The sequence below is a fragment of the Giraffa tippelskirchi genome, chromosome 12 (assembly GCF_054371585.1).
Source record: "Giraffa tippelskirchi isolate mGirTip1 chromosome 12, T2T-mGirTip1v1.2.pri, whole genome shotgun sequence".
In the NCBI taxonomy this organism is placed as follows: Eukaryota; Metazoa; Chordata; class Mammalia; order Artiodactyla; family Giraffidae; genus Giraffa; species Giraffa tippelskirchi.
Window position 1 is genome coordinate 59,513,686 of NC_137286.1, and position 16,199 is coordinate 59,529,884.

General features: G+C 48.4%; 1 protein-coding gene across 4 annotated transcripts in view; it reads right to left on the reverse strand.

Annotated features, from left to right (window-relative positions):
* The window catches only part of ADAMTS17 (ADAM metallopeptidase with thrombospondin type 1 motif 17), a 397,426-nt gene that overhangs the window by 22,568 nt on the left and 358,659 nt on the right, over window positions 1–16,199 (reverse strand). For all 4 annotated transcript variants that reach the window (XM_081551355.1, XM_081551354.1, XM_081551353.1 and 1 more), the window contains 2 exons: window positions 5,555–5,759; window positions 1,802–1,954 (listed from right to left, as the gene is read on the reverse strand). In XM_081551355.1, coding sequence (XP_081407481.1) covers window positions 1,802–1,954; window positions 5,555–5,759 — 358 coding nt within the window. The remainder of the gene's footprint in view (window positions 1–1,801; window positions 1,955–5,554; window positions 5,760–16,199) is intronic.

The following is a 16,199-nucleotide window of genomic DNA, read 5'->3' on the forward strand; positions in this document are numbered from 1 at the left end:
ACCAGTCCAGGTCCAGGGCTTGCCCCAAAGGCTGGATGCATACCAATCGGATGCCACTGGATGCCAGCCCTGGACAGAGGCCCTGTACATCCCCTTGGTCTCTCTTGTTCTCACCGCCCAAGACATCTGATCAAGCTGGCTGTGGCAGACAGTAGGCACTGCAGCCTTCTAATATCTTAGTGTCCGGAAGGCCAGGAGGCGTTATGCTTCATGGCCTGGCTAGGAAGGTGAAGGCCAGCTAAAGGCTCTACTTCCCTGGAAGCCATGCGCAGCGGGCTCTGTGAGGGGACAGTTTGCCAGAATATGCACCCATGTCCTCAGCCAAGGAGGGCCAAGTGCTGCGCTGAGCTCCTCAGGCATTCTTTGCATCCGTCCTTGGCCATTCTGCTGCTCCCTGGACCAGGGAGCTTATGGCGCTCAGGAAAACAAGACGTCCATCTGGTCCTCAAATCCAGAGTGATTAGAAGCCCTGGCAAGGCCCATCCACAGAGCACTTACCATGGGGACTCGGAACCCCAGTGTGTGTCCACCGGGTGGACAGAGCTCTGAACTGGGGCTCAGGAGCCTGGACTCTGTCAGAGAGCCGGGGCCGAGTCGCTTAACGTCTCTGTACCTCCACCCCTTCTTCTGTTATGCAGGGATCAGCACGGGAGAGGGGTCACTGCATAGAGGAACCAAGGCTGGGGCCCCAGACCCCCAAGGCCCAGCTGATCCCTCCTCACCTCTCATCCTGCCCAGGGACACCCGTGACCACAGGAGTTGCCCTTTAGCGGTACAGGCTGCATTCAGGATGTGACCACAAGGACCCTTCAAATAACGACAGCTTTATTCTAATTCACACCTGGACCTATGGAGTCCAGACAACACTATTCTGCCTGGCCAGACAGGTAAATTGAAGCCCAAAGTGCCTGGAGGAGCCTGGAGAGACGCAACAGCCCCTGCTGGGCCCCAGGTCACGAAGGCCACGTGCAGATAGAGGCCAGGTTGCCAGATTTCCCTACAAAGGCCCAAATCCAGATTTCAGGTGAAATTTCCCATTTTTTAACTGTTAGCAATCAATCCTAAATGGTTCCCACCAGCGTACAGCCTTCGAGCATAGAGATCAATGGAAGCAAATGGGAGCTTCCAGTTATTGAGACCAAAAGGAAACCAACACGCTTCAGGTTCTCACTGGGGATTTTCATCAGAAAATCAGACAGTAGAAATAGTACCGTGTTTAGAAGAAGATTCTAGAGCACTTGTGGATGGTTCTCGGGGTGACCATGGTACCCACTTCGGGTACGGGTCAAGGATATCAGATGAATAAACAAAGGAATAACTAACAGGGAACTTTCATTCACTTGAATGCCATTGAACTCCGCTGCCCTGAGGCTCTGGGAGATGGCCTCCTTTCCTCACCCCAGGGCCCTGTGCTTTCCCCTCCAGCATCGTCCAGCCCTCGCCCAAGGGCCCTGGGGACAACGACGTTCAGTATGCCCACAGCGCCTCTGTGTCTGCCTGGGGACAGACTCCCAGCTGTTGAGGAGGCTCTCTCAAGGGCTGGGTGAGCAAGCCCACTGCAGGATACACGGGTCCCCTTGGCACTCTTTCCTGCTTTGGGGTTCTCAGAGCCCTTCTGAAGGGACACTGTGTGGGGTCACCAGCAGGTGTGGAGTTGGGAGAGAAAGTGGATCCACGTGGTGAGACTGGGACCATCTGGTTGAACTGGGGCCGCGGTGAGAGGGCCGAGCCCCTTGAGTGGCCTCTGCTTCCCGGGCGGGATGGACACCGCCCAGGTGTGGTGCGCAGGCGCCGTACTCACCTTGGACCAGCTCCCGGTTTTCCACTCGTAGCAGCCGGAGTAGTCCTCACAGGGCTCCTCGGCTCTCGGCCTAGTGGACGCATCACATTTTCCCTGGGAGTTGGTGCATGTCACAGTCCGTTTCTGTGTCCCTTTACCACAGCTGGCCGAACACTGCAAGACAGCACTCAGAGACTGAATCCAGTCCAGTCCAGTCAGGTCCATCCACACCTGTTAAGTGCCTACCATGTACCAGCCCCAGCACTGAGGATGCAAGAATAAGGATGCTATATTCTGTCCTCGAAAAGCTCCTGGTCTTTTTGAGTCTTATGCACATGGTCCCACCTGGCTCCTCCCAGCTGGCCTCCAGGTCCTGCGCTTGGCCTGAGCCATTCCGGAGTAAAGGCACCAGTTTGGTGGGGGGGTGGGGGGGGTGAGGGAAGGAGATGGAGAGCAAAGACCCCGGTGACTCTCACGGAAGGTGCCCGTCAAGCCCCTGGGCTTCATGTGAATGCCACGAATGGTAACAGGTAATGTTCCCGGTGCTATCTTACTTCCTGGGAAACACAGGAAGAGATGGTGTGGGCAGGCAGGGGACCCAAACAGAGGAGTGACGTGTGAATCCCCAGAGTCTCCCACACCCCTGGGCAGCAAGATCCACGGAAAGACGGACAGAGCTGGGGAGGTGAAAAGGCACAGATGAGGCAGACCTGGCGGGGGGTGGGGTGGGTCCGGAGCCCCCTTGGGAGGTTCTCAGCCCTACCCTCTGGGCTGGAGATCACTGGTGCCTGGATGACAAGAGTGAGTTCTTCCCCGCCTCAAATCAAAGCACGAGGGGACTCAAACCCTGGCTCTGTAACTACCTGGAGGGGTGGGAAAGGGTGGGAGGTGGGAGGAGGCTAAAGAGGGAGGGGACCCATGTATACCTGTGGCCGACTCCTGTGGATGGATGCCAGAGGCCAACGCAATACTGTGAAGCAATTTTCCTTCAGTTAAAAATAAATGAGTTTGGGGACGAAAAAAAACAAACCCACAAAGCGCAAGGAAGAGAGGACCCTTGACCCTGGGAGACATAACTGACCTGATCAGCAAGCAGAGGCGACCTGGCCGGGGAACCTGGGGAGCCCACCCTCTGGCTCGTCGTGTGGGGAAGCCCAGTCCCCACCACGGAAACAGAAACGCAGCCGGCAGAGATGGTGGGCTGAAGGCCGGATTCTGGGAAATGCTCAGATACGAAGAGACCGGGAGAGCCTGAGCGGGACCCCCTCCCAACAGCGGGGTGGGGCTACCCACCGGCCCCGGAAGCACGAGTGGACCCCAACAACTCTAACTTGATTGACCGAAAATATGGGAGGCTACATCAGTGATTTTTCTAGAGCCACAACAAACTTAACTTTTCACAAGTTCTACTATGTCCACCGAAAAAATGCACAGAAAGGACAAATGTCGTTCTTTATCTTTGTTACTAACATTTATCTCAAAATATTATCTCGTTTTATTTTTCCTATGAATTCAACCTAGCTCTCCACCTGAAGGTCCTATTTTTGTTTTATTTACTTTTTTGAGACAAGTTTAAACTGGTTTGTTTTACAAGAAATACACGTTTCACGGGTCATCATGGTATCACCTGGGGAGGCGGGGGTTGGATGGGCACTTGCGTTTTATCTTGTGTGTGGGCTTTAAAGGGACTTCGGATGCAAGAGGCCAGTCCCTGGGGCAGGAGGCGTGGGGCCAGGGACCCTGGGTTACTGTGTTAACGGGCTCGCCTTCTGCTTCCCTGTTTGGCAGTGCTTTCTGACCATTTCAGCACCTCCATTCTCACCGTCCGCCTCACGGGCTCCTCCCTGGTACCAGCACCCATACCAGCAGCTCCTTTTGCAACTAGGGGCCTCCTCACCACTTCTGCCTGAGCTGCTGCTTTGTCTCTCTCTACTCTGTGTTCCTTGCCTCGCCCCTTGAACTTCAAACACTCAATACCCAGCCCATTTCTTGACCAAATCCTGGTCTGGCCCCTTTTGAGCAGCAGCCTGCTGGTGGGAAAGCCTTTAGGGAGGGCACTGCTGTAGGCTGGGGTCCCCTGCAAGGAGCCTAGGAGGGTGATGTCCAGCTTCTCTCTTGGTTTCTGATCCAGGGGTGCGAACCAGAAGTCAAGCACAGGAGACTCCTGGTGCCAGCAGTCAACGCTGCCGGCTGAATACAAGCAAGCCCAGCAATAAAAACTCACCCACTAGAAACGTAGACCCATTTGTTTCCAGAAGAAGAAGTGGTAGAGGGACTTCCGTATGTGGTAAAGTGGTAGGGATACCAATTTTGTGAGCATCTCAGGGGGGAAGGATTTGATTCTGAGTCAAATGTTTAGAAAGAAGCATTTTGAGCCTTGGCTGAGGCAGAATTAGACTGATTGGTGTGGATACTATTTCAGGATTAGCATCAGGCAACACACAGATACGGGAACAGAGATGGAGATATTTCTTTAAATCCTGCTCCAACTGTCTCACACTTTCCAAACAGTGCTCTTCAATACTATAATGATAGTTGATTATGTCAGGCTTATTTATTTTGGTAAGAGGCATTTTTTCTTTTCTCTGTAAGAGCCCTATAGGTAGAAAATTTATGGGTTTTGTCTGATTAAAACATAAATCTTATTTGGATCAAGAACCAGGTGATCAAGGCCCTAAGCTCGTGGCAAGAGAGAGACTACACACCTCCTCCTAGCTTTCCAATTACCCTCCCTAAAAGTCCACTGAATGTTAAACTCCTTAACCTAGGTACATGTAAAGAGAAAAAATTAAAAAAATTTAAACTCTGTCCTTTCTCTAAAATATCTTAAAGGGTAGGCAAAAACCTCCCCTCTTTAAACAGGTACATGTCAGGATCTGCCTAAAAAGTAAACTCAGTCGCCCAAGGGCAGACTTTTCCTTCATTAAAAATGGGCTGAACACTTTCTTATTCAAAATAATTCCAACTGTTTGGCAATAAAAAGGAACTTTAAAAATACTTTCCACACTGAAGAGTGTCTTGGATTTAGCCTTTCTGACTTTCCTAGAACACATCTGATGGAAGACCTCAGGGAAGCTTGCCTTTCATTCAGCTATTTTTGTTTGTTTGTTTGTTTTATAGCCAAACAATCAAAATCATTAATGCAAGTTCAGTGCAAAGCCTTGAAGGGTGATATTACCAAAGATAAAATATTTCCAGGATCAGTCTTCAAAGTTAAAACTTAAGGCTTAATTGACCTCTTTCCAAAATGTTACATGGCATGAGGTTTATGACTCCGACTCACACACTAAAAGCTGTCTCTCCCAGCATCCGCTTGCCTCTTGCAAAGGAAGCTCCACTAGGACTGCCGTGAAGCTGAAGGGGAGCCTTTGAAAGCACTTTCCCAACTTGACCACACTACAGTTTCAGAGTGCGCAAAAGAGATGAAAAGGTATCTATTTGTCTACCCATTACCTATCTCCTATCCATCCAACTATCCATCCCTCCATCTATGTTTACAAGAGAATTCTCATAGCAAACAAACCAAACAGTACTGTGATATATATTACCAAAAAAACACTATGCATGGTTTTTTGGCCATGTTGATACATCAGATGGAATTTGAGAGTATGTGACCCAGAACACGGCTTTAAGCTGCTCCGGGGTCTGGTGAGGATATTCCTGGGGATGTGTCACAAACAGCATGGAGGGAAAGGGACCATTTTGGGGTCCCTGCAGACAAGGCCCTGGGGCCCTGGAGGTGGTCTCAGCACTGAGGGCAGCCCAGGCACCCACCTGTGACCACTCCGACGCCTCCCAGATAGACAGGCAGTCCTGGCCCTCGCAGCTCTGTACTGGTGACGGCCGGGGCACCGGGCAGTAGAGGGGCCGGGTGGCAACGTGTGTGCCGTTCTGCAGCTGGTACACGCAGGTCACTTCCCGGTGCTGGATGCCCTTCTCGCAGGTCGCTGAGCAGGGGCTCCACGGGCCTGCCACCCACCTGCCCGGAGAAAGACAAGACGGTGAGAGGACAGAGGGCCTTCCAGACAGATCACAAGATCGTGGGCCTGCTGTGGGAGGGAAGGAGGCAGACACAGCTTTGCAGTCGGGTTTGGAGATAATTCCAGACTATCAGAGCTGTCTGACTAGAGTGGTTCAGTGGTCTTCTCAGCACAGAAACCTTTCTGCACCCTACTCTCCACATCAGACTGTTACTGAACCTACGTCTCTGTCCTGCTGTCTTGGGCCATCTTTGTTCAGGTGTGAATGGACACGAATCGGGCCGCATTCCAGCAGAAGCTTTGGGTGACTCTGTGGCTTGTCTCTCGCTCTTCCTTCTCTCTGCCACGAGCACAGCAGGTTCAACGGCAGGTTCAACACTGCCCACCGCTGGGCTCTGTCATACATGATGCTGTGGTATGCCACTGAGATTCTGGGGTTGTTCGTCATTGCAGCAAAATGTGACCGGCACAGCCCTCTACAGAGGATGCCCTATCCCTGGCTCAAACACACCAGGCCTCCCTGCTTTCCAAAGGATGGTGGACCCTCCTGAATGGGGACTGTCACTCTTGAGGAGGCAACTTGGGATGGCCAAAGTCTCTCGAGAGTGACTAAGCTGTGGAGGCCACCAGTTGAAAGGACTGAACTATGACTTTCTCCTCCTGCCTAATATTTCAATGATCCCAATTCTGTCAGGTCTCTCTTGGCCTTATGGTGCTGGAAAGGAGCTAGGCAGTTTAGGAATCATGATTTCTCAGGACACAAACAGGGCTTTGAATGTCCTTTCAGAGACTGTGTGCTGTGGTCCCTGGCATATGTGTGTGCTGAGTTGCTTCCGTCATGTCCGACTCTGTGCGACCCCATGGACTGCAGCCCACCAGGCTCCTCTGTCCATGGGATTCTCCAGGCAATAATCTGGAGTGGGGTGCCATTTCCTCCTCCAGGAGATCTTCCCGACCCAGGGATCGAACCCACATCTCCTCCACTGCAGGTGGGTTCTTCACCACTAGCGCCACCCCAATAGTGGCAATTCCAGGCACTCACTACGTGACAAAGCAGTGCCGCCTGGATGGTCAGTGCTGATAACCACTCAGTTCTCACAACAGTCAGACCCAGATCCCACCTGAAAGCAAATTTGATGAGGCCATCCCCCTTGGAAACATCTAGGTGCTGGTGATGGGGCAGTGAACGAAACAAAGCCCTGCCTCTGAATCTTGGGGACAGATGGTAAACTGATGAGCAATATACAACAGAATACAACATAATGTAATAGAGCATATGAAAGCCAATTGAAGATGAAAGTGTTAGCTGCTCAGTCATGTCGGACTCTTTGCAATCCCATGGACTGTAGCCCGTCGTATAACATGTTCTGTATTACAGACACAGACAGAATATGCCACGCCATAATAAGCGGAAAATCCCATGGACGGAGGAGCCTGGTAGGCTGCAGTCCATGGGGTTGTGAAGAGTCGGGCACGACTGAGTGACTTCATTTTCACTTTTCACTTTCACGCATTGGAGAAGGAAATGGCAACCCACTCCAGTGTTCTTGCCTGGAGAATCCCAGGGACGGCGGAGCCTGGTGGGCTGCCGTCTATGGGGTCGCACAGAGTCGGACACGACTGAAGCGACTTAGCAGCAGCAGCAATAAGTGCTTCAGAGGAAAGCAAAGCAGCACAGGGTGGACAGGAAGAGGCGAGGGTTAACACTATTTTATCCAAGGTAGGGGGATGGCCTGCCATGGGCAGCACCTGGGAGGAAGTGAGGCAGGAGCCCTGTGCTTTCTGGGAGAAGATGTAGGCAGAGCGCACAGCAGGTGCAAAGGCCCTGGAGGCGGGGTGTGCTGGTAGGGCCGAGGGCAGCCGGGAGCAAGGGTGGCTGGGGAGGGGGTGAGCAGGAGAGGGCGGGACCCGAGAGGCTGCAGGGGGAGGTCACGCAGGGCCTGGAGAGCTGCTGGCTCCTGCTTGGATAAGATGCAGCCTTGGAGGGTTTAAAGAGAGGAGGGCATGCCCTCCAGGGCCACCCTGGCTCAGTGTGGCGGTGAGCCGACAGTGAGTGGAGGCCCAGGGAGGGCAGGGAGGAGGCCACGGCAATGGTCCAGGTGGGAGACAAGGGGGGCCTGGACCAGCTGGGGCGCTGGAGGGTGGTGGACTAAGTTTTGAGAAGATGGGGCTATGTGGTTCCATCCCGACATGGTTCCTGCTCATCCCTTAGGGTAAGCTCAGGCCACCTCATCTAGAGCTCATTCCAGACCCCTTGGCAGAGCTCGTCTCTCTGTCCTTCTGGCCCAGGACTAACTGCAGTGACACTCCTCTCATGAGACCCCTTGCTCTTGCTACGAAGACGGAAACACAGTGCCAGCCTTGGGGGTGAGGACAAGCAGCATACCGCCTGCAAACAGCTATGGCAGTGCCTGGCACACGTAAGCCTTATAATATAACCAGTATTGTCATAATTCTGTGTCTCCTCAGTGGGAAATGAAGGCTTTGCAGATGGCATGCAGCCTTGCTCCCATTTCAGTGCCTGACAACTGCTTGAACACTTCTGAAAGACACGAACCAACTTCTACCCATTTCTCCTCGTCCTGGTCTTTAAAGAATTCCCTCTTAAATATTTGAGGACAGACCTTTGGTTCCTGTTTTAAGTTTTCTCTTCTCTTGATCAAAATAATGCACAGATTCTCAATCCACTGTAGTCTCAAATCAGTCACTACTGTTCTTAAAATGGATTGATATGTCATGGATAGAATGGTCCAGATGTGCCTGAAAGTGGCAAGAGAATGTGCTGGTTTTCTCTTTAAGTGGGGACTTGTTTTCATTAATGCTCCCCAACTCTGCACCATTTCCTTTCTTTCTTAAAGCAACCACACTGACCTCTGCTAGCACCTACTATGTTTTTCTCTCAAGAACTGACTCTCAGTCAAATCTCCTTTGTCCTGACCTTTTGCAATTAACTTTGTAAATATAAACGTTAGGTTTTAGGTGGAGACCTGGGTTGTAGATTGAGGTCAGGTTATTGTGCTGACCTGTGAAATGGCTTAGAGGCCTGCTCCTGCCTTTCATATCTGCTGTGCTCCCCAGGGCCGAGCCCAGGGAAGCATAACACATGCGTACTGTGGGGTACACAGACACTGCTGTGTCATACTCATGGGGCATGTCCTCAGCGTGCATGCCACTGCCATAGCGCCAGCTTCTCCACTGCTGGGCACGTAATCAGAGCATGTGCTCTAGGGAATGTGGGTACCAACTCTGGTCACACAAAGGTCACATCCAGGACACCTGGGGAGGGAACTGCTGGCAAGGCTCAGCAGTCCTGCCCTGGGGGCCCCTCCTGGCCCACCACTGGTGAGAAAGTCAGGTCTGTGGGGGTCAGATTCCCGCAGAGCTGGGAGGGACTGCCAGCCCCCCAGGTCCTTCTCTCCTTTACCTCTGGTGTCTGTTGTGTGCTGTGCCTAGTCGCCCGACTCTTTGCGACCCCACAGACTCCTGCCAGACTCCTCTGTCCATGGGATTCTCCAGGCAAGAATACTGGAGTGGGTTGTCATGCCCTCCTCCAGGGGATCTTCCCAACCTAGGGATCGAACCCAGGTCAGCGTTCGAGCAGATTCTTTACCATCTGAGCCACTGGAAGCTGGTACTTTTCAAAAGGATGACAGGATGGAAAAGAGCTCACGTACCCCTTGTCCTCTTTCCAGAAGAATCCTCAGATCCATCCCTGCCTGAAACACGTGCTGAGCCACGGACTGGAGGGCTCTGTGTCATGGGCACACCTGCTACAGGTTATTGGAACTATTTTTCAGCTGGACCTTCTTGCTCCTGAACTTAACACACACCTAGGTGAGGAATGGGGATGAAAAGTGGCCTTCCTAAGACTTTGCTCTCAGTGACGGAAAGAAACCACTTCCGCTGAAGGGCCTCTGCTGCACGAGGCCCATGCGGGACAGGGGACGATGTCGCACGCCTGGACATCAGAGTCAAGTCCCATCGATTCCAAGTCTATTAACTTGAGACGGGCTGACAGTTCCACACAACAATGTGTACTATAATTACAATGCAAACCTGAGCTTTTTTCACTCATATCCTCTAAAAATCTTAACAGCGACATTCATTAGCTGAGTTTGAGTTAGTAGTTCTTCTTAAAGGCAATAAAACTGTAATTCTTGATGAAGTCACCATTAATACTTCCAGAATTCAGGCCCCTCCCTCATTCCCACAGGGTCAGGTCAGCCTCTCCTGTCCAACCAACACAGACGCATCTCCTTTGTACGTATGCCAAGTTTAATCATTCTAATCAGGTAGTTGTCCGCCTTTATCTGTGGTTTCACTTTGCCCAGTTTAATCATTCTAATCAGGTAGCTTTCTGCCTTTTTCTGTGGTTTCACTTTCCCCAGTTTACTAGCAGTCAACTGCAACCTGAAGACATTAAATGGAAAATTTCAGAAATAAACAATTCATAAGTTTAAACTGCACGCTGTCCTGAGCAGTGGGATGAAATCTCCCACCATCCCAATCAATCCCACCCGGGATGTGAACCATTCTTTTGCCCACCTTATCCACACTGTATAGGCTCCCTGTCGCTTACTGCAGGAAATATATAGTATGTAAATACCTGCAGGGTTCAGTACTATCCTGGGTTTCGGGCATCTACTATGGGGACTTGGGTATATGGCCCATGGACGAGGGGGGGCTACTAGATTTTGCACGGCTCTGTCACTACCTGAGACTCTGTATTTTTTTTTTTTCTAGCTGCTGTAGCAAACTGCTATAAACTTAAGGGCGCAAAACAACACAGACTGATTATCTTGTATTTCTGGAGGTAGGAAAACTGACGTGGATCTCAAGGGGCTAAAATCACGGCGCTGCAGGGCTGGTTCCTTCTGGAGACTCCAGGAAGATTCTGCTTCCTTGCCTTTCCTAGCTTCTACACACTGCCCTGATTCCCTGGCTGGTGACACCTTCTTCTGTCTTCAAAGCCAGCAAATCAGGTAGAACTCTTCTAGTGTTGTATCACTCCAACCTTCTCTTTTGCTTCTCTCTTCTGTTTTAGGACCCTTGTGACTACACTGGACCCACTCAGATAATTCAGGATAAACCAGCTGATTAGAAACCTGTATTAGCTTGCTAGAGCTGCTGCGAAGAAGTACCACAAGCTGGGTGGCTTAAAACAGTTCAGTTTAGTCGCTCAGTGGTGTCCAACACTTTGCGACCCCATGGACTGCAGCACACCAGGCTTTCCTGTCCATCACCAACTCCGGGAGCTTACTCAACCTCATGTTCATTGAGTTGGTGATGCCATCCAACCATCTCATCCTCTGTCGGCCCCTTCTCCTCCTGCCTTCAATCTGTCCCAGCATCAGGGTCTTTTCCAATGAGTCAGCTTTTCACATCAGGTGGCCAAATGTTGGAGCTTCAGCTTCAGCATCAGTCCTTCCAATGAATAGTCAGGACTGATTTCCTTTAGGATGGACTGGTTGGATCTCCTTGCAGTCCAAGGGACTCTCAAGAGTCTTCTCCAACACAACAGTTCAAAAGCATCAATTCTTCAGCACTCAGCTTTCTTTATAGTCCAACTCTCACATCCATACATGACTATTGGAAAAACCATAGTCTTGACAAGATGGACCTTTGTCGGCAAAGTAATGTCTATGTTTTTTAATATGCTGTTTGGTTTTTCTTCCAAGGAGCAAGTGTCTTTTGATTTTATGGCTGCAGTTACCATCTGCAGTGATTTTGGAGCCCAATAAAATAAAGTCTGTCACTGTTTCCATTGTTTCCCCATCTATTTGCCATGAAGTGATGGGACCAGATGCCATGATCTTCATTTTTGAACGCTGAGTTTTAAGCCAGCTTTTTCACTCTCCCCTTTCACTTTCATCAAGAGGCTCTTTAGTTCCTCTTCACTTTCTGCCATAAGAGTGGTATCATTTGCATATCTGAGGTTATTGATATTTCGCCTGGCAATCTTGCTTCTAGCTCGTGCTTCAACCAGCCTGGCATTTCCCATGATGTGCTCTGCATATAAGTTAAATAAGCAGGGTGACAATATACAGCCTTGATGTACTCCTCTCCCAATGTGGAACCAGTCTGTTGTTCCATGTCCAGTTCTAACTATTGCTTCTTGAACTGCATACAGATTTCACAGGAGGCAGGTATGGTGGTCTGGTATTCCTATCTCTTCAAGAATTTTCCACAGTTTGTTGTGATCCATACAGTCAAAGACTTTGGCATAGTCAATAAAGCAGAAGTAGATGTTTTTTCTGGAACACTCTTGCTTTTTCTATGATCCAGCGGATGTTGGCAATTTGATCTCTGGTTACTCTGCCTTTTCTAAATCCAGCTTGATATCTGGAAGTTCTCGGTTCATGTACTGTTAAAGCCTCGCTTGGAGAATTTTGAGCATTACCTTGCTAGTGTGTGAGATGACTGCAATTGTGCGGTAGTTTGAACATTCTTTGGCATTGTCTTTCTTTGGGATTGGAATGAAAACTGACCTTTTCCAGTTCTGTGGCCACTGCAGACAGAATGAAAATCACAGTCACAGAAAACTAACCAAAATGACCACATGGACCACAGTCTTGTCTAACTCAATGAAACTATGAGCCACACCATGTAGGGCCACCCAAGACAGATGAATCATAGTGGAGATTTCTGACAAAAACGTGGTCTACTAGAGAAGGGAATGTCAAACCACTTCAGTATTCTTGCCTTGAGAACCCCATGAACAGTATGAAAGAGCAAAAAGATGTGATACTGAAAGATGAACTCCCCAGGTCGGTAGGGGCTCAATATGCTACTGGAGATCAGTGGAGAAACAACTCCAGAAGGAATGAAGAGAAGGAGCCAAAGCAAAAACAACACCCAGTTGTGGATGTGACTGGTGATAGAAGTGAAGTCTGATGCTGTAAAGAACAATACTGCATAGGCACCTGGAATGTTAGGTCCATGAATCAAGGCAAATTGGAAGTGGTCAAACACAAGATGGCAACAGTAAACATTGACATTTTAGGAATCAGTGAACTAAAATGGACTGGAATGAGTGAATTTAATTCAGATGACCGTTATATCTATGACCGTGGGCAAGAATCCCTGAGGGAAAAATGGAGTAAACCTCATAGTCAACGAAGAGTCCGAAATGCAGTGCTTGGCTGCAGTCTCAACAACGACAGAACGATCTGTGTGCGGCTCCAAGGCAAACCATTCAATATCACAGTAATCCAAGTCTATGCCCCAACCACCAATGCTGCAGAAGCTGAAGTTGAATGACTAAATGAATCTACAAGACCTTCTAGAACTAACACCCAAAAAAGATGTCCTTTTCATCATAGAAGACTGAAATACAAAAGTAGGAAGTCAAGAGATACCTGGAGTAACAGGCAAGTTTGGCCTTGGAGTACAAAATGAAGCAGGGCAAAGGGCAACAGAGTTTTGCCAAGAGAATACACTGGTCATAGCAAACACCCTCTCCCAACAACACAAGAGATGACTCTACGCATGGATATCACCAGATGGTCAATATTGAAATCAGACTGATTATATTCTTTGCAGCCAAAGATGGGGAAGCTCTATACAGTCAGCAAAAACAAGACCAGGAGCAGACTGTGGCTCAGATCATGAGCTGCTTATTGCCAAATTCAGACTTAAATTGAAGAAAGTAGGGAAAACCTCTAGACCATTCAGGTACGACCTAAATTAAATCCCTTATGATTATACAGTGGAAGTGACAAAAATAGATTCAAGGGATTAGATTTGATAGACAGAGTGCCTCAAGAATTATGGACTGAGGTTCATGACATTATACAGGAGGCAGTGATCAAGATCATCCCCAAGAAAAAGAAATGCAAAAAGGCAAAATGGTTGTCTGAAGAGGCCTTACAAATAGCTCAGAAAAGAAGAGAAGTGAAAGGCAAAGGAGAAAAGGAAAGATATATCCATCTGAATTCAGAGTTCTGAAGAATAGCAAGGAGAGATAAGAAAGCCTTCCTAAGTCATCAATGCAAAGAAATAGAGGAAAGCAATAGAATGGGCAAGACTAGAGATCTCTTCAAGAAAATTAAAGATACCAAGGGAACATTTCCTTCAAAGATGGGAAAAATAAAGGACAGAAGCAGTATGGACCTAACAGAAGCAGAAGATATTAAGAAGAAGTGGCAAGAATACACAGAAGAACTATACAAAAAAGATCTTCATGACCCAGATAACCATGATGGTTTGATCACTCACCTAGAGCCAGACATCCTGGAGTGCAAAGTCAAGTGGGCCTTAGGAAGCATCACTATGAACAAAGCTAGTGGAGGTGACGGAATTCCAGCTGAGATAATTCAAATCCTAAAAGAGGTTGCTGTTAAAGTGCTTCACTCAATATGCTAGCAAATTTGGAAAACTCAGCAGTGGCCACAGGACTGAAAAAGGTCAGTTTTCATTCCGATCCCAAAGAAAGGCTTAAAACAACAGGAATTTATTCTCTTACAGCTCTGGTGGCTGGAAGTAAAAAAATTAAAGTGCTGGCAGAGTGGGTTCCTTCTGAGGACTCTGAGGAGTCTGTTCCATGATTGTCTCCCAGGTTCTGGCAACTTCTTTTGGGGGATAACTATAAAAACCTAATTCCACCTGCAGCCCTAACTTTCCTTTGACATGTAACCTAACATTTTCATGAGTTCCAGGGATTAGGATGCAGACAACTTTGATTGTCATTATTTTAAGTATACATCACATTAATAGTTCTGAGAATTTTATCTTCTATTCAAAATTCAGTTTCTATTCAATTCTTGATTTAAGACTCAAACTAGGTAAAGATCTCATGCAATCTGTGGAAATGTGACTGTCTCACAAAGAAACAATGGCATCTTCGGGATCACATTTTTCTAACACAGTTATTTTAGGTTGTATATAAAGTGAATCTCCAATATCAGTTCAGTTCAGTCGCTCAGTCATGTCCGACTGTTTGCGACCCCATGAATAGCAGCATGCCAGGCCTCCCTGTCCATCACCAACTCCCGGAGTCTACCCAAATCCATGTCCATCGAGTCGGTGATGCCATCCAACCATCTCATCCTCTGTCGTCCCCTTCTCCTCCTGCCCCCAATACTTCCCAGCATCAGGGTCTTTTCCAATGAGTCAACTCTTCGCATGAGGTGGCCAAAGTATTGGAGTTTCAGCTTCAACATCAGTCCTTCCAAAGAACATCCAGGACTGATCTCCTTGAGGATGGACTGGTTGGATCTCCTTGCAGTCCAAGGGACTCTCAAGAGTCTTCTCCAACACCACAGTTCAAAAGCATCAATTCTGCAGTGCTCAGCTTTCTTCACCATCCAACTCTCACACCCATACATGACCACTGGAAAAACCATAGCCTTGACTAGACGGACCTTTGTTGGCAAAGTAATGTCTCTGCTTTTAAATATGCTAGCTAGGTTGGCCATAACCTTCCTTCCAAGGAGTAAGCGTCTTTTAATTTCATGGCTGCAATCACCATCAGCACTGATTTTGGAGCCCCCCAAAATAAAGTCTGACACTGTTTGCACTGTTTCCCCATCTATTTCCCATGAAGTGATGGGACCAGATGCCATGATCTTAGTTTTCTGAACGTTGAGCTTTAAGCCAACTTTTTCACTCTCCTCTTTCACTTTCATCAAGAGGCTCTTTAGTTCTTCTTCACTTTCTGCCATAAGGGTGGTGTCATCTGCATATCTGAGGTGATTGATATTTCTCCCAGCAATCTTGATTCCAGCTTGTGTATCTTCCAGCCCAGCGTTTCTCATGATGTACTCTGCATATAAGTTAAATAAGCATGTGACAATATACAGCCTTGACGTACTCCTTTTCCTATTTGGAACCAGTCTGTTGTTCCATGTCCAGTTCTAACTGTTGCTTCCTGATCTGCATACAGGTTTCTCAAGAGACAGGTGAGATGGTCTGGTATTCCCATCTCTTTCAGAATTTTCCAGTTTATTGTGATCCACACAGTCAAAGGCTTGAATCTCCAATATAGATAAACAAAAAGAACACACTTGTGGGTCATTCATTTTCAGCAAATTCAAATTGTAAAAAAAAGTGTGAGCTGTTGTATTTTAATACAAGTTTTTAAGATAGCAAGTGGTTTGTCTGTGGGGTCAGTTTCATCCATCTCCAAAATGGGTCAGTAGTAAGGATCTGGCATTGACTGAGCACCTAGTCTGTGCCTGTCTCTGAGCCAGGAAAGTTCTTTACATTAGCTAAATTAATCAAGGTAAAGTAACTAGGTGCCTGTATGTGATTGCCCGAGCATCTGTTATGGAGACATGCAAATTCCAAGCACAGAATCAAATACCCTACAGGTAAAATGCCACAGCATAACAAGAAGGATGTGAAACAGCCTGGAAGCTCCAGGAAGCTGCAGGGAGGTTAAAGAGATTTTGGCTACTGGGATGGCTACTTTGTCCAACCTCATCCTCTCTGTCCTCCAG